This window comes from Trichosurus vulpecula, chromosome 5 (genome assembly GCF_011100635.1).
Source record: "Trichosurus vulpecula isolate mTriVul1 chromosome 5, mTriVul1.pri, whole genome shotgun sequence".
NCBI lineage: Eukaryota > Metazoa > Chordata > Mammalia > Diprotodontia > Phalangeridae > Trichosurus > Trichosurus vulpecula.
The window spans coordinates 73,498,049-73,522,488 of NC_050577.1; the positions used below are offsets into that span (position 1 = coordinate 73,498,049).

The following is a 24,440-nucleotide window of genomic DNA, read 5'->3' on the forward strand; positions in this document are numbered from 1 at the left end:
TACCTTAAAATACACACAATAATAAAAGTAATATTTATCATTTAACTGAAAGGACTCTGTGCCTGACCATGTTCTCATATATACACAAGACCAAATGACATAAGCAAAGGTTTTCACCTTGGAACTTCACAGTAAGCTGCATTTGATTAGTGTTTTGAGTCTTTCCTTTTTAAAAGAATGGCTTAAAGACTCCCCACCTACCAAACTGCCTCTCTTCATTTACAGTGACATTGCCGTAATGAGGTTGACCAAAGAAGTGGTAAAGATCATTGAAAATATTCAGATTGATAGAAATCTTTTTCCCCTGGATGAAATTTTGATTACATGGAAAACCTTTAGTAAGAGTAAGTCTTTTAACTAGATGCTAAATGTATGCTGAAGCTGAAGTGAAGGAATGGAGACTATCAGGTGGTCAGGTAACATAAAAATTTCTCTTATCACCATTTTCTTTAAAGTTTACACTCTGCTGGTCTCTTTTAAAAGGGGAAGAACAGCTCTGAAGCATCATTAGCATTATCAAACAGAGTCAGGAATTCTGAAATGTAGCAAACACTTCTTTTTTTTTCAAGAAATAGCAAATGAAAAGATATCATGACTTGACATGCTCATATTCTTACGGACTACCTAGTCATTGACTGGATGGTGCAATGCCAAGGTCAAGTAGGTTTTGATGTTCTTTGGAGCATCTCATTTAATGAGCAGCCTGCCTACACTTTGAGTAAGAAGAGTTCATTTTCAATATGTCTTTGAAGCGTGAGTATTCTAATATATCTCAATACATAGTCAGAAAAAAAGGCTGGACTAGATGACAAAGTTTCGTCCAAATATGTAACTCTATTATCTTTTGATTTTCTTTTTTGATTAAAATAAATTGCTTTTCATGAACAGATTTTCACCTGTCTAAAGCTCTCTTCTCTCATTCTATATGCCTGTTATTAGTAGCATCATCTCCCACGTGTTTAAATATCATCTCTGTGCTGATGACCATAGATCTATGTGTCCATCTACAGTCTCTCCCTTGAGCCTCAGCCTCATATCACCAATTGACTTGGACATTTAAAACTCAAAGTCCTGGGGACATCTTAAACTTATGCCTACGACAGAATTTACTATTGCAATACTATCTCTATAGTCTCCCAGGTTTGTAATCTTGGCATTATCCCAAATTCCTCACTCATTCTCCCGATTATTTTATCAGCTACCAAATCTTACCATTTCTACTTTCACATTATCTCTTGCAACCAATCTCTCTATTCATAACCTTTCACTTCCTTTGTTGCAATAACCTCCTAAATGACATCCCTGCCTCAGGTCTCTATCTACTCTAGCCCACCCTACACATTGTTGCAAAGTAATTTTCCTTATTGGCAGATCTGATTGTGTGTCTTGGTCAGTTACAGTGGTGTCCTTCTGCATCTAGCATGAAACATAAACTCATCTGTCTAGCTTTTAAGGCTCTACAATACCTGGTTCCAAACTTCCTTTCCAGACAAAATGGATAATACTTTCCTTCCCACAATCTGTGGTCTAGCCAAACGGGCCTTCTGTCTGTTCCTCACACTTGGCACTGAGTCTCTTATATTTATACCATTGCAATGGTCATCCCACACACCTGGAATGTAGTCGCTCCTTACTTGTGGCTTGGAGAGTCCCTAAGTACTATTAAGACTCAGTTCAAATGCTATCTTCAGCACCCACCCACCCAAATGCTAGTATCTTCATTCCCAAACTACCTCATATTGAACTACTTTGTCTAAATTTGCATTTGCTTCCTACGCATATTACTACATGCCCATATACTTATAAACGTACCTTTTTTCTCTCCAATGAGAAAATTCTGTTGTTTTTTTTTTTAAAGCAGAGATTGTGTCATTCCTTATACTTGTATTTCTAGTGTCTAACATAGTACCTAGGACATACTAAGAACTTAATACTTATCGAATGGCTGATAGTCTGGCTCCAGATTATCTTTCCAGCCTTCACTAAGAAAACTCTGCCTCATACAATCAGCCTACCTTCCAGCCAACCTAGACAATTCATTGTCTCGATTCCCCTGACACAGAGACACATACCAACATTTCAGGTGCCTGCTTGTTTATGTGTCTTTGATTATGCCTAAACTTAAGCATGAAATGCATCCCCAGCCCTACTTCCTGAAATTCTACCACCCTACTACAACACCCATCTGAAATGCCAGTCTCCCTTCCATGAAACCTCCACTGATCTTCTGACTTCATTTATAGTGATATTTGTATTTCTCTCATATATTCATCATATACAATTTACCACCCTGAAAAACGATATAACTTCTTGAGGACATATATTTCTTATTGAACTCTGTAGCTCCACCAGGCCTTAGTACAGTCCACTAAACATTACAGGAACTTTGTAAATGTTTAATGAATGAACACAAGTACTTAAATAAGGTAGTACTACATGAATACATGTCAATAAAGGGTAATGACAAGGAACATTTAAACCAAGTCCAATAATTATTCCAAGATTCTTTCTTCAACTTCAAAATAGATAATGCAATTAAGTTCATAAGTTATTCAAGATCCCTCAAGTTATTGTGGTAAAAAAAGAAATAGCAGGGGTATAGGACCTTTAGGATAATTTAGTTTATTTTCTTGATTATAGAACACTTGAGCAAAGAAAAAAAGGGCTCTAAAGGGAAGTGACACACTATGTCCTCCACGGGAATAAAAAAGTTTAATGCCTTATGCCTTATCAGCAAATGTGATTCCCTGAGAAGATAGTATATGAATACTGAACAGGCAGGAAGAATATCTTTTTATTACTAAATATAAAGCAATAGTGAAAGTGATCATTTAAAGTTATATTTTTAAAAGTTTATAGCCAAATTCAGATGATAGGGTGTATTGGTCTGGTAGGCTTAATAAATCAATAAGTGAAAAGAATAAAGAATAAGAAACTTTCTAAAGAAAAGACTCATTGTAAAAAGTGTTTTATTTAAGAATATATGTATGTGTCTAAGTGTATACACATGTGCATCAACTTCCATAATAGAACTAAGCTGCTCTTAAAATCCACAAAAGGAATTGAAATAATATAAAAGAATAAAATGTGCTAGTGAGAACCAGAATAGGTTTTGAATAAATACTTTAGAAGTTTGTTTTTTTATTTTCATATTAAATGGTCACCTAACGTAATGTATCTATGGTAAAACTGTCTCCACTTCACTAATCAAAAGGTTGGTGATTTCAAATTCAAAAAGTTTGGGGGATGGTATGGTATAAATCAAAGGAGTCAAACGCCTGAATTAAAATATAATTGGGAAATGTTTAACAAATTATATGCAAATAAAGCATATCATAGGTAAAGTTAATTTGTAGTTTTCTAAGTCAATATACAGTTTGTAAGGCATCCATTTCTATGAGCATTTGATTCCACCGGTTTAGAGGAAAGAACTCTAGATTTGGAGACTCATGTGATCTGGTTTTAAATCCCTCCCTTTGCTACTTAGCAGTTGTATAACTAGGATAAATCATTTCATTCAGATACCTTGGTAGCCAATGAAAGAGTTGGGTTAGATTACCTATAAGATCTCTTCCAGCTCTAAATCCTTGGACCATTTTTTACATTCTTCACTAATTATAAAACAAAACACCATTGGTAAATTGCCAATTAGCTAAAATTTAATCGTGAAAATATTTAAAATATTATCATGTACTGAAATCACTTTAAAACAACATCAAGAACCAAGGTTTTGTTTTGTTTTTTTCACATTTCAGAAATTTCCCACAGACTGGGAAATTTATAGTTGTATATACCTATTTAATGAAATTCTTTAAGGTTTGAACTCAGAATAAAGTATACTGAACAATCATAACTTCTTTCCAATGTCTGAAGAGCCCGTTGACAAACTAAAACTATTAAGAAAAATGTAGCTTTGCTATCTATTGAAATTTCTCTATAGCATGCTTCAGTTGCATGTACGAACATAAGACTTTTCCCAGCCATATATGTAAATGCATACTTTTCACATAGTAAGCACTTTAAAAATTCTTTATTCATTCATTCATATGACCAGGAACTATGATTTCATCCTTATGTAAATTTTTTCCACCAATTACAAGCATAACCCCATCTACGAATTTAGGTGCTAAGTGATAAGAAAAGGTTAAGTGATTTGTATCCAGTCACATTACAAGAATGAGGGGGCACTGTTTGAACTTATTCCCGCCTAAAATCTACTACACTATTCTATTCACTAAGCCATAATAGTTCTCTCCCTCTGAACTTTCTCCAGATAAAAATAATCTGCTGTGGTGTTCAAATTTCTCATAGCCATTCTCTTAGATTTATCCCTTCCCTTGAAAGATTCACATGTTGCATGCTTGTATGACAAACCAAGTAAGCAATAAGAATGTACACTTTTTTTGCAAATATGCCCAGAATAAGTCTAATATCAAATTAATATGGCAATTAAGTAGATTTTATGTCTCTTTGTATAATAATGATAATAGCTAACATTTTTATAGTGCTCACTATGCGCCGAGCACTATGCTAAGCACTTTCCAATTCCAAATATGTCACTTCATCCTCACAAAAACCCTGGAAGGTGGGTTCTATTACTCTCTCTATTTTGCAGATGAAAAAACTGAGGCAAAGGGTGATTAAGCTCAGGGTCTCCCAGCTAGTAAATGTGAACCTTCATGGTACATATACACTTAAGTGACAAATGACTCAACTAATAAAACTAGTAAAAGCAGCCATCAATATAGCTTGCAAAAATCTCATATACATTCTGTCACTTGTGCCTTACAACTCTAAGGTATATTGTACAATCATTAACCACATTTTACTGAAAACAAATATGAGTCACAAGGCTATTAAGTGACTTGCAGAAGGACACAGTTGATAAAACTAAGAATTGAATTTATGTGCTCTGATGACACTAAACCATAGGTAAACTATGAGAGAACTAAACAATTCCAGAGCACTCTTGAAAAGAAATGCCCAAAAAATGTGCTCATACACTTCTTTCATTATATACAGATACAAAGTTTGCATAACAAGCTATATTTATGCTCCTTTTCCTCACACTTAAAGCCCTCCACAATCTGGCACCATTTTCCGTTTATATGACTCTGCCATATTCACTATGCTGCAGGCAAACAAACCACTCTATCTGGGCACTTTCTTTCTTCCTTATCTTTGCTCATACTGTTATCTGTAGTTCCCAAAATTTCTTTACCTAGTAAATTCATGTAAACGTCAATTCGAATGCAACATCACCTGTGAAGACATCCTAGATCCTTCCCATAGTAGTATTCTTTTTCCTATCTTGATTTCACAGGTTGCTGGTCTCCCACATCTCCAATGTATCAATCCTATGCTATCATTCCCTATATTAGTTCCTTATTTGACACAAGCTCCATAAGAGCTGAAATTGTCTTCACTCAATTCTGTTTCTCTCTCAGTCCCAATTTCCATGCTCTGTATACAGTAGGCACTAAATAAATGTTAGTTGAATTGAACTGATAACATTAAAACAAAACATCATTATGCAAAGTAATATAACTGCTGCAACTTATAAATAATCTTTTTTTTAATAATATGAAATAAAGACTTTTGGGGAAAAAAGACCTTGATGAAAATGAAGAGTAGGACTTATTCAAAGGTTAAAGCCACAGATCAAATATGAATATCCAAGAGGAAAGCTTGATTAGCACAATAAAAACAATACAGTATTTACCTTCCGATTACGAGTATTAGGACTCCCAGAAGTATTTTGCTTGAGGAAGCCAGCTGTTGTGGACCACCGTGTGGGGTTTTTCCGTGATGGCTCTTCAGAAGAAAAATTATTATCGCTGACAGAGGTTGCAAGGCCAATTAATGCAGGGTCACTGCTTCGTCGTACATGAAGAGGCATATCTGAAATTATAGATATGTATGTTTTCTTTTAAAAATGACACCAGTGTAAAGTTTATTTTAAAGGATACATGAATAAAAAACTCTATTACAATAGTTTACTGAAGGGATGTGATACTAAGGAGCCTTTCCTTCACTTGCTTATATTCTATGGTTGAAGACAAATTAATATTTCATAGCTATGATACTCTCTCATGTTCGTTAAGTTTAGTGTATCACTATAAAAAGTTTTAAACCCAATATTTCTGATTACATGCACATAACTTCTATAGAAGAACTTCTATGAAGTGTCTATAATTTAATCAATGTAAGGGCACCTTCTGCGAATGTAGACTGCAAACTCTACCACCACTATGTAGAAAGTTGGTATGCCTACTTACATCTCAAATACATTTTTCTGTGCCCAATCTGGTGATAAAGCTCTGTGAAATTAATTAGACTGGTTATCAGAAGAAGGACATTAACTACAACATTAGCCCCATACTTGAAAACTGATAGAACAGGTCACTTCCTGGTAATGCCAAATAAGTGGAGAACTAATGGCTATATATTTATATTCAAAAAGCTTCTAGAAGTTGGAATATCATAACCACAAAAAAAATTCCTAGAAGTTCACAGCATGGGTTGAAAAGCAATAACTCATATGCATATGATATTTACATGGGCACTACCTTTAAAAAAAAGAAATTCATACTGTGCTTTTTGTCAACATACGTGTGAATATGTGCAATGGCCAACACATTAGAACATTCAATGTTGCTTGCACCTGAATAAAGGCTTCTGTATCAAAGCTTGTTCTTGTAATTATGGCCAAACTGACTCAGACAAACCTGGATTATCTCCGATAACTAGATTCTGCCATCATAAAAACTCAGGGAAAGACCAAAACCAATGAAATAAGAATAAGAAAAAAGGAAACACAGACAAAAAACAATATCAAATAAATCAACCTGCAAATAAACCTAAGTTACATTTATAAAGAGTGTACACAAATTTTATATCTTAATATAGATATATCTAATTTATCATATTATCTTTAGATAAAATAGAAGATTCAGTTTGGCATGCCTAATGGATTTTTTTCCCTTTTCCTCACTAAAAGCTTAGGGAAAAAAGCTTAATAAACAGCCTTCACATATCACTAAACTCAGCTCATTTGGGGCTCTTCAAAGGAAATGAGTTCTACAAACGTAAATTATTATCCTGGGTTGTTTTTTCCTTGTTTCTTTAAATGGGATAATTGTATTAATTATGCTTTAAGAATCATAGGATAGCAGAGTTGAAAGAGATTCTATCACACCAAATATTTCAAGGCAGAAGTAAGTTTGACTATGAATACTTTGTAAAAATGAAATGTCATGAAAGATAAATTAATTCCTCTATGATAGTATAATAAGTTGGTCTAACTGAAACTCATAAATGAAAATGCATAAGTACATTTGTGAGCAGGCACAATAGCAACATGTTATTGTATCTTTGTTTTCATATTAAAGGGTTTTTGAGAACTCTCCTGTGCAGTAAAGGCATAGAGAAATAAGGCGCCTCATATCCTAGAGACAGTAAGCTTAACAAACAGAAGCTTGGTCAGACCCCTGGAGATATGAATAACAAAGGACACAGCTGTACCCACCAGCAGCGCTAGCCAGAGAGCATAATAAAGTGACCATATTAATATAGGATTTCAGCCCCAGGACAAATTCAAGCAGCAGATATGATTCTCTTGGATTTGTTTGCCCACAAGTGGGTGCAGACTAAGCGGTGCAGCTTAGAAAATAATTATTCATCTTCCATTGGAAAAGGTGCAGAGCAGAAGATCTAACACACCTAATTCTGAGTTGTGAATACCTAGCATGAACACGTTTAGCAGGCTAAACGTGACTATAATTTCCAAAGCAATTAAATCTACTCATTGCTAACCAGAAGTTGAATACAGGTAAAAAGACCAATTCAGTCTCATTTTTAACTCTAAAATTTCTTGGCAATATAGTGCACTAAATACAGGAGAATATGGGGGATCAGGTGCAGAATTGGCCACAAGAAGGATTGAAGAATGCACATCTGGAGAAGGGTATGAACTTAGTTGTTCTGACCAAGAAGGCAGAACCAAGGAAGTGAGTGGAAGTTATAAAGAAACAAATTTAAATTTGATGTCAGTAAAAACTTCTTAACAATTAGAGCTATTCAAAAGTGGAATAGGTTGACCAACAAGGGGGTTGGGGTTCTCCTTCCCTGTGGTTTTCAGATACAGACAACCGCTTAGCTGGTATTTTATAGTGGGGATTCACTTTGTATATGGACTTCTATGACCACTGAGTTTGCTTTCAAAACTCCCTTAGTAGTCTCTGCCCTATGACTGGGGGGGCTAGCAGGTAGGTAGAGCAATAAACTCTGCTCAAAGCCTCCCTTTACACAGGGATTTGAATTTGTATAACTTTACAGTAACTCGATTTTCCGTTAGCAGCTATGCTTGATTTTGAATCTACAGATATTATTTGTGTCCCCAGCACTTAGTATGATACCTGGCATATAGCAGGCTTTTAATGAATGTTAATTGAACTGGGGGAAAAAAAAAACCCTCAAAGTCCGTGATTTTGTGAATTGACTTGAAGGTCACAAAGGTAGTATTTGAACTGACTCCAGAACCAGTGTTATACTATAACACAACTCTTACCTCTCAAAATTGAGTTTTAGTTAATACAAAAGCACAGCAAAGCCTTTAGGACTTGCCACTCCTATTTAATGGACAACAGTATCCAAAGACAGCATGATGTCTTTCAGCATAGGCTTGAAGGCCATCTCAAGTGAGGGGTTACTATTAATTTCTTGACCTTATCAACAAAATGAGTCATGAGGCACAACTGTGTCTGACATATACAAAAGGTTGCACAAATGAAGCCATTTCTATACCAGAATAAGGTGTTCTTACCTGTGTATAATTTGCCAACCCACTGTTGTAAGAGAAGTCAAGGTGAAAGATATTTATGAGAGTAGTCTCATGACCTCTATAATAATGAAAATTGACTTCCTAGCAATCTGAGAATTAGAAGAGCAAATGCATCTCACTAGATTTAAAGATATGCACCAATTGAATATTCTTAGCAAGAATCCTTTGATTTATTTAATATATAGATTTCCAAAGTATGTCCCCTGAAATATTAAAACAAAATACAAAGACAAGCATGTTCAATAATTAAACCTCTAGATAAAGCACACATGGGACTAGAGCAATGTCACTGAATCCAGGATGACAGCTGAGGGTGTTTGATGTCTGTGCTTACTTTGAAGAGTAGATAAAACAGCAATAAACCCTAATCACAAGACTTCAAATTCTCTGTGGTACTAATGTACTGTAAATATTGATTTGCCTCTGCAGGTAAAATGCTTGTTAAATAAGTTGTAGCATGAATTAGAAAAAGAATTAAATAACTGATGTGCACATTTTGACTGTTAAATAGCCCAAATCTACTCCCCCACAAATTAAGAAGTAAAACTAGAACTTTTCATACTATTTAATATTTATTTATTATTTAAGATTACAGCAATGAGTATTTTAGCCAATTGCTCTCCCAATATCTATCTCTGAATCTGATGATTATTTTATTTGATTGTTGGTTGTTTTTATAAAGGCAGAGTCAAGCATGAGGAAATATTTCAAAACATACACTAAGATAGTCATATTGGTTCATATTCTACATGACTTATGTTGGTGACTGGTAATTTCCTCTGAGTCAGAAGACCTGGGTCTAATTCTAGAATAGACACTAAAGAGTTGTAAGAGACAGTAAGAACTATTTGCCTGCTATAGGTCTGTTTTCTGTATAAGGAGAAGTTTGTATTGGGTGGCCTCAAATCTAGTCCATTTATAAAATATCATATTAGAAATAACATATATTTCTAACTCCAATGGATCTGCAAACTCGTCAAGGTGGATGTTGCCTCCAGACATACAGATAAAGCCCACATTCATCATAAGATCACCACAGAGGTTTAACCAGGCACACTGGGAGTCTTCCTCACATTCTTTTGATATCTCAAGAGTATTTGTGGAGGAAGCAAGCTATGAATAGCTCATCCCTCTTTCACTGGGTGATCACCTTTTTTCTATTATTCTTTTGTTGATGAATTTTTTAGACCACTTCTCCTCTATAATTCTTCAAACTGTTATGTGTTACATGTTACATAGTTAGCCCTACAATCCTCCTCTCCATTGCCTCTTAGGTGATTCTCAACTTCAATGATTCCCCAAGATTGCAGTGCTTCACAACTCACCAGAAGAAGGCTATTAAAAAGTTGGACCTCTGTTTCAGTGAAAATTTTGGGTTCATTAAAGAGCTTTGAAATTTCCCTGAGATATCCACCTACTTTCCATTTTTAAAATGTTGGGCTCAGCTTATCATCTATTTACAATGCCTGCCCAATACAGATACACCAGCAAAATACACTCTACCATCTGTCTATGCCACCGTACAACGCAGTCTAAAGAGAAGGCATTTTTTCGTATACTTTGTTTCTCTTAAGAGTTTTGTATCTCCATACTTCACTGGTTTAAATTTTCCCACCAAAATGAAAATTATAAGAGCAGTTTGCAGACTCCCACAAAAGTATTGCTAAAACTATTCCCTGGGACAGAATCACTAGCCAATACAATTGACTAAGCAAAAATAGGAGAGGAGAAAGTAAGAATAAATAGCTAGCATTCATATAGCACTTTATGCTTTACAAAGCATAACAAATATTGTCAGTTTATTTTCACAACAACCCAGTAGAGGTAGGTGCTATTGCTCTTCCCAATTTTGTAGATAAGCAAACTGACAAATGTGACTTGCCAAGGGCCACACAACTAGTAAGGACCTGAGGCTGGATTTGAACACAGGAATTCATGAATCTATGTCCAAATCTGTCCTGCTTCCTCAATTCTCTGATGATAACAATAACCATGGCATCCTCTTTGATATCCTTTCATTTTTAGCATTGGTTATTTTCTAGTGATGAATCGGTAGATTACCCTGCAATGTATGGGTATCAATATAGTGAATGTGAGTTATTGTTTCCCATTGGGGTTTGTGGGCCTGACTAAATACAAAAGTCTTTGCCAGTGGAAAGCCACAGCAACTTCTCATTTTTACCAAAATATTTGCTTTATTGTCTTTTAGTCTGCTGTTAGTTCCTTCAACAGTAATTGTTCCTCCCATTATTTTTGCAGTGCGCTGCATCACATCCTTCATACATTACATACTTCATCCTTTTGACTCAACAGTCATGTAATTAAATTTTTAAAGCAATCCACCTCAACCTCAACATTATGATTTCTTTTTCTTGCATGTGCATTGCTTATTGAACACATGTAGGATATCATGCATGCTTATTAAATCGCCTTTAATATTTGTCTTCAAAAGCATATTAGGGATTGAAGTTCAATTTCTGGAATAGTGCCAATCTAGCACTTCATAACCATTTTCTTTTCCTACAGCTCTGGTATTTAATGGGTACTCTATCCCTTTTTACAACTGAGTGCCAGTTCAGTAAGCTCATTAGCTAATTCCCCCAAGAAGCTAAGAAGCACATTACCCAGACCCCTTAATTTGCATATATTTAATTTTTATAATTATTACTTTATCGGCTTAATCATCAACATCTACAGTACTTTATACAGAGATAGCTTTCATTAGCTTCTAGGTATTAATATTCTTTTCCTTTATTCCCTTTGTCGACATCAAGACAAATTTCATTTCCCTTTTTATTTGCTAAATGGCTTTGTCCTTCTTGTGTCTTTTTGGGGTGATGATGTCTGTAAATTGCCCTTTAAGCACTAGGATGCTATTATTCTATTTTATTTCTCAAAATAAACATGGTTCTTCTGCTAGCCCCTGCAATCTATCTCTACAGTTTTAAGGGGTTGGGGAAAAGAGGAAGCTGTAAAAAATGTCAGTAGCCACCTCTCATTCTTTGTTTCTCCCTTTTGGTGTGAATTCTACAACAAACTAATTTGTGTATGTTGTCTGTTAATAAACATTATTTAGTGGCAGGTGTTTACATCTTATATTTTATTATCCCAAAATTATAAAAAAACATAAAGGTTGTATCGACATTTTCCTTATCTTCTAGATAAAGCAAAATTATTTCATCATCAATGGATTTCATTATTTCTCCCCACTAACCCATGCAACAGTAGTTCTCCCAATTATTTCTGTTTCCTGGTTATGGAATAACATTTTGATGTTTCATGCCAACAAATTGGATTTTTTTAGAAGGTGTACTGCAGTGACATCAAATTCAAACAGAAACAGGGCAACGAAACCATAAATAGGAATCCCTGCCAGCTACATGTTGACTCAGAAAACCACATATTAACATCATTTATGTTCTATTGCATTTTTGTTTATTTTGTTAACTATTTCAATTCCCTTTTAACCTGGTCTGGCAAGTATTTTGGAGTGTTGTAGGGTATGATGTGGCCAGAAGGAGTGCTTGATACCTCTGGCACACAAATATAGTGAAGGAACACTTGTAGGTTACATGTGACAGGGTGAGGAAGAGAAGAGCTGGCAGGAGACAAGAACGAGTCTGGGAAGAACAAGTCTGGGAAAGTGAGGTTTAAATAAAAATATTAAATTATCATGGGCAGTAGGATAGGTCTTTATGGTTATGTTTCCAAAAACAAACTGAACAAAATCTCTAATTCAAATAAATCACTTTTTTTTCCTAGCAAAAACAATCAGGTCCAATTAGGACTTTTTCAGATTTCTAAATTCTTTTTAAATTATTGTATGCCTATTAGAATTAATCTGAAATGTGCTTAAACTTACTAGTTTTAATAAAATTTCAGTTATCTTGATTTTGATGTGTGATTATGATATAAATCACTCATATTTTGAGTTGGGCTGCTTAACAGTTACACAGAATTCAGTAAAATGCATTTTTAAAAGTTTATTACTTCTTTAACATGATGTATTTAGTTAGATAAGAGACATCATTAAAAGAAGCCTCATTATTCCCATCTCAAATCAGCACTAGATAAACTTCTCTCCACCTACTTTTTGAAATTTGGGGGTGACAGATCTAGAATTGGTCAGTTATGAACCTAATTATCCATTTATTTAATAAGACAGCCACATTGGCCCCAGAAGAAAAAAATCTAAATGTGAAGTGAGAAGAGCTGGGTTCAAATCTCAGCTCTGTCATTTAATTTCTATATCAATGGACAAATCATTGCACCTTTCAGGCTTTCACTTTCTTCCTCTGTAAAATGAAAGGAATTGCCCTACGTGACATCTAAAGTCACCTCCAGAGAAGATCACAAAGATTTCTTTTCTCAAGATATCTCCTCTCCTCCTTTCTTTGTGGAAAGACATACTTTAGGAATGGGAATGGGAATAGAAGCCCATTAATTTTTAAAGGAAAAAAATTATGTTTCAAAATAATGTTGCCCCCATTGAAAGTATTCTCTTTGGATCTACAGTTAGTATGACATGCCATGTCCTTTTTCTTGTCAGGGAGTCATTTCAGTCAAGTTTGACTCTCCGTGATCCCGTTTGAGGTTTTCTTGTCAGAGATACTGGAGAGGTTTGTCATTTCTTTCTCCAACTCATTTTACAAATGAGGAAATGAGGCAAACAGAGCTAAGTGACTTGCCCAGGGTCACACAGCTAGTAAGTGTCTGAGGCTAGATTTAAACTCAGCAAGTTGTCTTCCTGACTTCAGGATTGGTGCTTTATGCACTATGGCGCCACCTAGCTGCCTATCTAGTCATATAATACTTCCCCACTTTGTGGATATGGGGAAGTCTAGGAGTGGTTCAGGTCGGGTCTGGATATATTATTTCTTTGGCATGAGGACCTCCACCTGCAAAGATCCAGTATCTTCTCTTTTAACTTACAACCTTAGAAAATTAATGTGTCTGAAGTGAGATTTGAACCCAGGTTTTCTTCATTCCAGGTTTGTTCTAAGTCTCTAATCAATTCAACCAGATTGACTCTGAATTTACAAAATCTATTTACTGGAGAATAGGAAGAGGAAGAATACGTTAGGATTGCTGAAATATTCCCTATCTTTAAGGAACACTTGCACAATCTGACAGTTAAGAACTTTATCCATAACTCTGACAGCCTGACAAGCAAGCAAATAAAATTCAACCCAATTGCTGTTTCCTAGGTAACAGGCACAGCCAAAGCCAGAAGAACAAAAACAAAAACAAGCATTGCAGTATTTTCAGTGGGCTTAAAAAATGCATTTTAATTGGCAAAATGTCACAAACACAATACGGAAAGTCATTTTAATGAAAATGGTCCAGAGTAGGATGTCATTTTTGTTAGTGCAAATGAGGTATGGACAGATAGAAAAATGAAATTCACCCTGCTCTACTTTGGAATAAGCAGGGAAGGTAATGTAATCAATACCATTCATTGTTTGGAAAAAAAAAATCTCTCAAGAACAAGTCATATCTCTAAATATTCTCCTTTGGATTTTTTTTTTCAAAATAAGTTTTTAAGCAGAAACAAGGAACAGCTAGCTGGGCCGATAGTACCTGTGTCTAGGTAGACAAGTAGATTAACCGAAATAAAAAGCCAGCCTCGACTCATGCTGTCATTATATAAATCTTTGTCCACTAAGACAACCTTAAGCAGACATCTCTTTTCTCAGAGGCCCAGCCCCTTCATGTACAAAATGAGGAGAAATGAGGAGATGCTCAGGAACATTTGTTTACATCTCTAACAGTCTATAATAAGAGTGGTGATAAGGTAGAAAGTGGAGGTGTTACTTTTCCACAAGCACTGCTTTCTATTTTTGATTTTTTTCCCCAGCAGTTAAACAATGACAGTTAACCTTTAGTAAGAAACAAAGGAAATATACTAAGAAGTGATTACCCCTGACTTTGGAACTCTGGTGGTATTTGCTCTTATTTCTATGGCAATAACACCGACTTGGATTAATAGGTACATGAAAGCTGAACATTTTAGAAAGAGAGGTGGAGAGCAAATTACATTGCATAAATTACATAAAAACCTGGGTTCAAACCGTTTCCCTAAAATGATAGCTATGGGACCATGTATATACCACATGACTCCTCTTAGTCTCAGTTCAAAACATCTATGAAATGGGGATAAAAATAATACAAATCTCTACAAGGTTGCTATGAGAGTCCAATAAGATGATATGCAAAAAGCTTTGTAGACTTAAAAGCTCTAAATAAATGTGAGCTATGTTTTCAGTACTGTTTCGCTGAAATGGTACACATAAAATCTCTCTCCTCTACTCCCCACTCACCCACCCACCCACCAGACAATCCAACCATACTACTCATGTGCTCTTCTTACTAACCACCTCTGTGGAATTAGGTAAATAAAGACAATGAAAATGACATGAATTTGAAAACCTTATGCCAAAGAAAATGTTTACTTTTCATACACAATTGCATTCATTCAATTTTTATATAAAGCAAGAAGATATTACCACTTTCTCACAGAGTACATCACCTGCAATTGAACTTCATTAGAGAAATCTTCGCCGCTCTGTGTATTAATTGCACTTCTAAAATGGAGCTAATTGGGTATGTACTTGCATTTGCACGCACTTTCATATTTTTCAACATATGTGCTCTCGTACAAAAGCTAGGAGAGGCAGCCATGAATGACTATAGAAGCAGGTTGGAGAAGGGTAAGGTTGTAATTAGCCATGAAAAGAAGACTGACTCCCCAAGAGTGTTGGCGCATATGCTAGTATGACATTTTTAGAAATTAATTGGGGATTCATTTAAATATGCTTTCCTCTTCACTTTTATAGTGCCTTACAACAACTTATTTATCACCTGACGGCCATATTTGGATACTAACATACCTCTTTAAACATAAGCTCTTAAGTTAAGACAATATTCTATAGGATCATCAATATTATTGAACAGCGACAATAGTGATCAAAAAATCAAACAGAATTAGGAGTGAACATCATTTGGTTATAAATAAGGGAGTACTACTCACATCATCTAGGAGACAAAGTTTAGGACAATCATCTTAATTTAATGAGTGAGGAAACTTGTTTATCAGAAGCAGCATAGCATAATGCTTGAGGTGGCTTGTCATTGGAAGAAGTGGATTCTGGTTCTGCCTCAATTGCTCAAAGGTAACAATTGTTACTTATTGCTTTTAGAATTCAGTCTCAACTCTTCTCTCTGCCATTCTAGGATTATGTAGGATTTTTATTTGTTTTCAGGTTAGAATCTTGAAAGCTATTTCTTCACATCAACAACAACAAAAAATATCCTTTGGTACTACTGACTCCTATATAATGTTTCATCTTTTTGAAAAAATTGGATTTTATCCTGGACTAGTATCCAATGAGATGAAAGAAAACCAAAGTGTTAGTGGGCATGTGCATAAATAAAGCTTCTTCACCAATAGGGCCAATTAAATTTATATTCTGCCATGAACTTTAATTATCTAATCTAGTCAGGAAAAAGACAGAAACAGAAAAATAAAGAAAGACACAGTAGGTACACAGAGACACAAAGAGAGATACAAAGGAAGATACGCAATAAGCAAAAGACAGAGATAAAAAAGGAGGCAGAGACAATGAGGGGGAGACAGAAAAAGATCTTTATTATGCAATAATCACCTATGGTTTTCCTGATACATATAAAATCAAAGCAAACAGAATCTTCTGGAATGTTGGTAGCCTATGTATGTGTGCATCAAAAGAGATACAAAAATAAGCAGGAGTACCAGACTGTCTTAAAGTTTGTTAGAATTTGATGAAATAGAACTAGATGAGCTGAAATCAAGGTCAATGTGTCCATTTGTTTTGCTTGACTAGATAAAGGTAGGTTTTCCAATTTTTTAGAGAGGGGGAATGGATTCAGGGTAATGTTAATGATACTAAAATTTGTTTTTAAGGAAAACAAAAAGACCATCAATAAAATGTTTTAAAATGACAGAACAAAAGGAAGTTCATAAAGGAAAACAGACTTTGTAGGACAGGGCTATAACTATGTGAAATTTTATACTTTAAAAAAAAAATCTAATCTATACCTAATAGACATTCATGGCATTATATCTCTTTTTCTTTGAATAAAGTATTTGTCAAATGCATGAAAATAAAAAAGAGAAAGCAGTAAGGAATAGTCTTCTGTGCAACTCTATTCATTCCTTGCTGACCATTGAGATCAATCAACACATTCTTGCAGAGTACTAATTTGGAGCTCATCAAATTTCACCAACAGGTCAAATATCAAATAAAGAATTCAGGAGCTGAGATAGCCTACTTTCCTCACCAAATATGAAGTAACTATATTACTAAACATTACTTTTTGTTCCAAGAAATACACCATTTGATTATTCCCTTCTGAGTCTTTATATATGTATATTGAAGAAGAAATAAAGACAGCTTGGAAGCTCAGAAACCAACAAAACTGAGGCTCCCTAGAGCCAAATTGCAGCTGCCTATCATAGCCTTCTGTCAACTGTCAAATAAGATCTCAGTTCCTAGAGGATCCCTCTGGCCACTCTCGCCAGTATCCCTTTGACGTTTCATCAGTGTCTCATTTACTGAGAATTAGCACGAGCACAAAATGGAAAAAAAAAAAACTAGCTAATAAGAACTAACTGAACGCAGAATAGATTGCCTCAGTAGGTATTGGTTTCCTCATTGTTAGGGGTCTTCAAGGAAAGAACGGACAGCCACTTGGTGGGTATTTTGGAGACAGAATTCTTATTCAGGCTTAAAATAGACTGTCTTTGAGGTTCCTTTCAACCTTTTGATTATCTAATTATAGTCAGTCAATAAGAACTTATTAAGTGCTTGCTAGGTGCCAGGCACTGTGCTAAGTATGGGGAATAAAAAAAAAGAGGTAAAAAACAATGACTTTGGACAAGTGAAAACAAGCATTCCACTTCCAAGGATAAGCTGAAAATGAAGAGACAAATGACCACCTCTGACAGATGTTGTTCCTGCTGTTGTTTGTGTAGGACTGTAGGTAGTTATTGCATCAAGTTCATGTCACCCCAAAAGGGAGCATTAGGGAGTGGCAGTATCAGGTTCAGAACTCAATTCTTTTCTACTCTGACTGTGGTTGCTCTTTCCATTGCATCACTAACTTTTCCCTAACTAGAAAGGATTCTTGCATTGAGTTGAGATGGATAAAGAAGACGAACTCTATTAAGTTCCCATCAAGTTTGAAATGTCTATGATTATCAGAATATACAATGGTCCCAGTGTTTCTACTATGTCATTTATAAGGGAATGTCCAAAAGAAGCACTCTCTAATTAATTATCATTGACATAATCAACAATCTAATAAAATATATATTCGTGAGGACAAATTGAAAGTGCCAAATGCCTTATTGGTGAAAAAAGATTATTCCCAATATTATAGGCACATGTATGAATCCTAATGAATTATAAAATATTTCTATATTCATATGGAAATAATCTCTTTAGATCACAATACAGATGCTGTATCTAAAAACTATTCAACTAACTTAGGAGAGGTTTAGATTTACTAAATGATTAGCTAGAGCACAGGTCCTTAAATACTATTTCTTAGAATCTAAATCACTTTTAAGATGCAACATGAAATTCAAAGTCAGGATTGGTAAATCTAGAAAGGTTTTGAACTCTGTTTAGTTTCATGGGGCTTAACCTGCAAAGAGAAATCATAACTATCACTAATGACTAAAATTTCTAGCATTGTTCAAAAAAGAAATTTAATCATATCTATAATCATGTTACTGCTATCAAGTGACTGCATTCTACTTAAACCAGGGGGTAATCACTATCTGTCGATCTATTTTGTGCAATGAAGCTATATATATATATATATATATATATATATATATATATATATAATAGATAGATAGGTAGGTAGGTAGATAAATAGATTCAATGACGCAACAAGGGGCAAATATAGGGTGTCCCTAAAGTCTGGACACAAAGGCAAAATGTATATTTTAAAATATTTGGAATATTAATAGACCTTAGCCCCCTTAATTTCTTTATCTGGAATATGCTAAAGAAGAAAGTGTACTTCATGAAAATCACAGATGCAACACACTTGATTGAATGCATAAAGAGTGAATGTGCTAAAACTGACAGTAATGTGGAGTTATTGCATCGAGTTCATGTGAATCTTGCAAAGCACATCGTCCATTGCATCAGAAATGATGGAAACCATATTGAAGATGTTAATTGTTAATATTCCAATTAAATAAAATGTTGTTGAAATTTTCATTCATTTCATTTCTTGAAAATATGCATTTTTGCCCATGTGTCCAGACTTTAGGAACACCCTGTATTAGAAAGTAGAAGAAAAAAAAAAACCCTCTTTCTGTAACTAAAAATTACAATTGCATCACAGCATGTTTTTAAAGGAAAGAGCTCTCCATGAATAATTCCCACCAAAAAAAATACTTAGAAAATAATATCTGACAAAGAAAAAGAATCAGATTCCGACTTGACTGGCAAAAAAAAAAACCCAAAAAGCTCCAGACCCAAAGTGAACATAACTGAAATCTGACAAGCAATCAAAGGAAAAAGAAAAAAACACAAAAACAGATACACACAATATATATAGAAGAGCTAAAGCTATATGCACATATATAGAAGAAATGTATGTATATATACATATATAGTCTTCAAAATTCACAGAGTACTTTCCACCCTAATGACTCTATGAGATAGATCAGTTTTTGTAAGAAGAACAGGAGAAGAGGAATATTTTTAGAATGCAATCTGTTAGTACACAATATAAATTATAACAATAATCATGCCCTTTGACGCAGTAATTCCATTGTTGACAATACATCCTGGTAATGCTATCAAAAACAAAACAAAAGAGGTATCTTTTCATAGATTTTTATAGCAGCATTATTTGTAATGGAAAAAATGGAAGCAACATAAGTGTTTAATAATAAGAGTATGGTTAAATAAAGTGTGTACATTATTGTGATGGAATTATGTAATGCAATTAAGATAAACACATAAAGAAGATAAATAAATATGAAAAGACCTTGACGAAATAATGCTAACAAAAAAGAAAATGAAAACCAGAAGAACTGAAATAAATGAGAAAGAATGGAAAAATAATGCTGATGGAAATTTAAGAGAGCATGAAAAGTTATGATACTTCATATGTTGAAATTTATTTAGATACAAATAGCTACAAAACAAGTTTACTTAATTCTATTGATGTTTAAGTTTACAATGAATCATTCAAAAATATTTATCAAGAGATACAATGAAGTAATAAGGGGTAAATACTGGAGACTAGAAGCAAAAAATAAAAATAAAAAATCTATTGCTGTAACTAAATATTCTTAGAGGAAAGAACTCTATGAATCACTATGAATCACTCCCATGATAAAAAAAAATCTTAGAAAATAATATTTGACAAAAATAATTAGATTCAGACTTAGGAAGCAAAAAAAAATTCCTAAAAGCTCCAGATCAAAGTAAACATAACTGAAATTTGACAAGCAGTCAAAAGAAAAAAAAACCACAAAAATACAGACACATGCAACTACACAAACTGAGGCAAAGAAGATGCATATGAAAAATTACTCCTGCATTTAAGGTCAACGTCATCCTCTATAAACAGATACAAAAACCTAGTAGACCAAGGGAACTATAAATGACAGAGAAAATGAATAAATGAATGAATGAATATTAAAAGAAGAAGCCTCAACAATTTGATCTAAAAATAGTGAAGCCACTATTTCATGGGCAGCCCATTCGCTCTTTGGAGTTCTTTAAGTTGGGTGAGCACATAGTGGAAATGTAATGAAGGGAATACTAATCAGTAAGGGTTGGAATACATGACCTCTAAGGTCTCTTCCAAATATAAAAATCATAAGACTGGAAGACAGAAGAAAAGTTATACCAAAGTATTTAAACTACTTTTTTAAAAAATGGTAAAACTGCCATTCTTAAAAAGACAAAAACATAACTTATAGTATCTTAGGATCAAAGATTTAGGAGCATAAAGAGTTCCAGGGAGGAATGTGGATTTCTTAGATTTGATGAGAGCCTGAGAACATGCTAGTTGCCAAACCTGGATGAACTACTGCCCAAAACCTTTTCTAGAAAGAGATGAGGGGCAGAGGGGGGAGGGCAGGAGGGTGAGAGGGCCTACATCCAGAGAGGCTACCTGCCACTGTATCATTGTTGGATATTCTTGTGTTAGGGGTGAGTCTCCTTTGTTAAAGGTTCAATGACATGTGAGTGTCTATTTGGCTACCCAAACAAACTTGAATTAAAAGGGTCTTGGAATTACAGCCACACCTCTAACAAAACAAAAACAAAAAATCTATTCTCAGAAAAAGAATCAGAAGTAGCTGTAAAAGAATCACCAAAGTTAAAAATCACTGGTCCTATAGATTCACAGGAGAATTCAATCAAACTTTTAAAGAACAATTAGTACCAATAATATACAAATTTGAGAAAACATTTAACTAAACTCATTTATTAACCATGAAAAACAAGTCAATGACTTGCTAAAGGAGACCCAAAAAATACTGAAAAAAAATATTAAAGAAAATAACACTTTAAAAAATAGACTAACTCAAACGGTAAAAGAGGTCCAAAAAGCCAATGGGGAGAAGAATGCCTTAAAAGGCAGAATTACCCAAATGGAAAAGGAGGTCTAAAAGACCACTGAAGAAAATACTACCTTCAAAATGAGATTGGAGCAAGTGGACACTAGTGACTTGAGGAGAAATCAAGATATTATAAAACAGAACCAAAGGAATGAAAAAGTGGAAGACAAGGTGAAATATCTCATTGGAAAAACCACTGACCTGGAAAATAGATCCAGTAGAGATAATTTAAAAATTATTGGACTACGTGAAGGCCATGATCAAAAAAAGAGCCTAGATATCATCTTTCAAGAAATTATCAAGGAAAACTGCCCTGATATTCTAAAGCCAGAGGGTAAAATCGAAATTGAAAGAATCCACAGATTGCTTCCTCAAATAGATCTCAAAAAGAAAACTCCTAGTAACATTGTCGCCAAATTCCAGAGCTGGCAGGTCAAGGAGAAAATACTGCAAGCAGCCAGAAAGGAACAATTTGAATATTGTGGAAAAACAATCAGAATAACACAGGATCTGGCAGCTTCCACATTAAGGGACCGAAGGGCTTAGAATACGATATTCCAGAGGTCAATGGAACTAGGATTAAAACCAAGATTCACCTACCCAGCAAAACTGAATATCATGAACCAAGGCAAAATACGGACTTTCAATAAAATAGAGAACTTTCAAGCTTGCTCAGTGGAAAGACCAGAATCAAATAGAAAATTTGACTTTCAAACACAAGAATCAAGAGAAGCATGAAAAGGTAAACAAGAAAGAGAAATCATAAGGGACTTACTAAAGTTGAACTGTTTTGTTTACATTCCTACATGGAAAGATGATGTGTATGATTCATGAGACCTCAATATCATAGTAGCTGAAAAGAATATGTGTGTACATATACATACATATATATATATATATATATATATATATATATATATATGTGTGTGTGTGTGTGTGTGTGTGTGTCTATGTGTATATATATATATATGTATATACATATATATGTGTGTGTATGTGTGTGTATATATATATATACACACATACACACACACAGAGGGCACAGGGTGAGTTGAATATGAAGGGATAATATCTAAAAAAATAAAAACAAATTAAGGGATAAGAGAGGAATATATTGAGAGAGGGAGAAAAGGAGAGATAGAATGGAGTAAATTATCTCACATAAAAGTGGCAAGAAAAAGTGGTTCTCTAGGAAGGGAAGAGGGGGCAGGTGAGGAGGAATGAGTAAATGTTGCTCTCATCAGATTTGACCTGAGGAGGGAATAACATGCACACTCAATTGGGTATCTTACCCCACAGGAAAGAAGGAGGAAGAAGATAAAAAAGGGGGGATGATAGAAGGGAGAGCAGACGGTGGGAGGAGGTAATCAAAAACAAACACTTTCAAAATGGGACAGGGTCAAGGGAGAAAATTCAATAAAGGGGGATAGGTTAGGAAGGAGCAAAATATAGTTAATCTTTCACAACATGGGTATTGTGGAAGGGTTTTACATAATGATACACATGTTACCCATGTTGAATTGCTTGCTTTCTTAGGGAGGGTGGGTGGGGAGGGAAGAGGGGAGAGAATTTGGAACTCAACATTTTAAAAACGGATGTTCAAAAACAACAACAAAAAAAAGTTTTTGCATGCAACTAGAAAATAAGATACACAGGCAATGGGGCATAGAAATTTATCTTGCCCTACAAGAGAAGAAAGGAAAGGGGGATGGGAGAGGAGTGGGGTGACAGATGGGAGGGCTGACTGGGGAATGGGGCAACCAGAATATATGCCATCTTGGAGTGGGTGGGAGGGTAGAAATGGGGAGAAAATTTGTAATTCAAACTCTTGTGAAAACCAATGCTGAAAACTAAATATATTAAATAAATTAAAGAAAAACAAGAAAAAAAGAAATCAACAACAACTAAAAGCAATAACATTCAAAACCACATTATATCAATAGATGCAGAAAAAGCCTTTGACGAAGTACAAATGCATTAAAAAAAAACTCTATAAAGTGTAGTCTTTTTTAACATCATGAAAAGTATCAACCTAAAAGAATAAAATCATATAAAATGAAGGTGCACTAGAAGCTTTCCCTCAAAAAACAAAGCCAAGAATAAAACAGATACACACTATCCCTTCAATTATTTGATATAATTCTAGAAATGTTAATCATAAGAAAGAAATTAAAGATATGAAAATATGTAAAGGTATAAAATTATACCTATTTGCTAATGGCATGATGGTGTAGTAGAAAACTCTAGAGCATCATCAAAGATGCTAGCTGAAGCAACAGCTTCAGCAAAGTCACAGGCTGCAAAATAAAGCCTCAACAATCCACATTTCTACATAATAATGAATTTCAAGAGGCCAAAATACAAAGGTAAATTATATTCCAAATAACTGCAAAGTTCTTCAGGTATCTGGGGATCAATCTACCAAAACACACAAAATACTTACAAAGACTTATTTACAAACTGCCCCTTAAAGAAATCAAGAACAACTTAAATATCTATAGGAATACTCAATGCACATGGTAGGGTTATATCAATACAATAAAAATGACAATATTATCGATGTTTAATTATGATTTTGATGTTATAGCAATCAAAATATTAAATATATACTTTATAGAAGTTGATAAAATAATAACAAAATTCATTTGGAAAAATAAAAAAGATACAAAATATCAAGGAAAATAATGGAAAGAAGTAGAATGAAGAAAGAATGGCACTTTCAAACCTCAAACTATTTCATAATGCAGCAATCAACAAATCTACTTGGTATTGGTTTAAAAACAGAGGCAGATCAATAGAGCAGAATAGATAAAGGAGAATTAGAAAAAATGAAATTCAATTATGCAATCTTCCATCAACTCAAAAACATAGACTACAAATAAAAGAACTCCCTATTTTGTAATTAAAAAAAAAACCTGCTGGGAAAACTGAAAAGCAATCTGTAAAAATTAGGTTTGGACC

The 24,440-nt window shown here is 34.4% G+C and overlaps 1 protein-coding gene across 10 annotated transcripts in view; it reads right to left on the bottom strand.

Annotated features, from left to right (window-relative positions):
- The window catches only part of PARD3 (par-3 family cell polarity regulator), a 721,872-nt gene that overhangs the window by 380,243 nt on the left and 317,189 nt on the right, over positions 1-24,440 (bottom strand). For all 10 annotated transcript variants that reach the window (XM_036761384.1, XM_036761385.1, XM_036761380.1 and 7 more), the window contains exon 4: positions 5,723-5,901. In XM_036761384.1, coding sequence (XP_036617279.1) covers positions 5,723-5,901 — 179 coding nt within the window. The remainder of the gene's footprint in view (positions 1-5,722; positions 5,902-24,440) is intronic.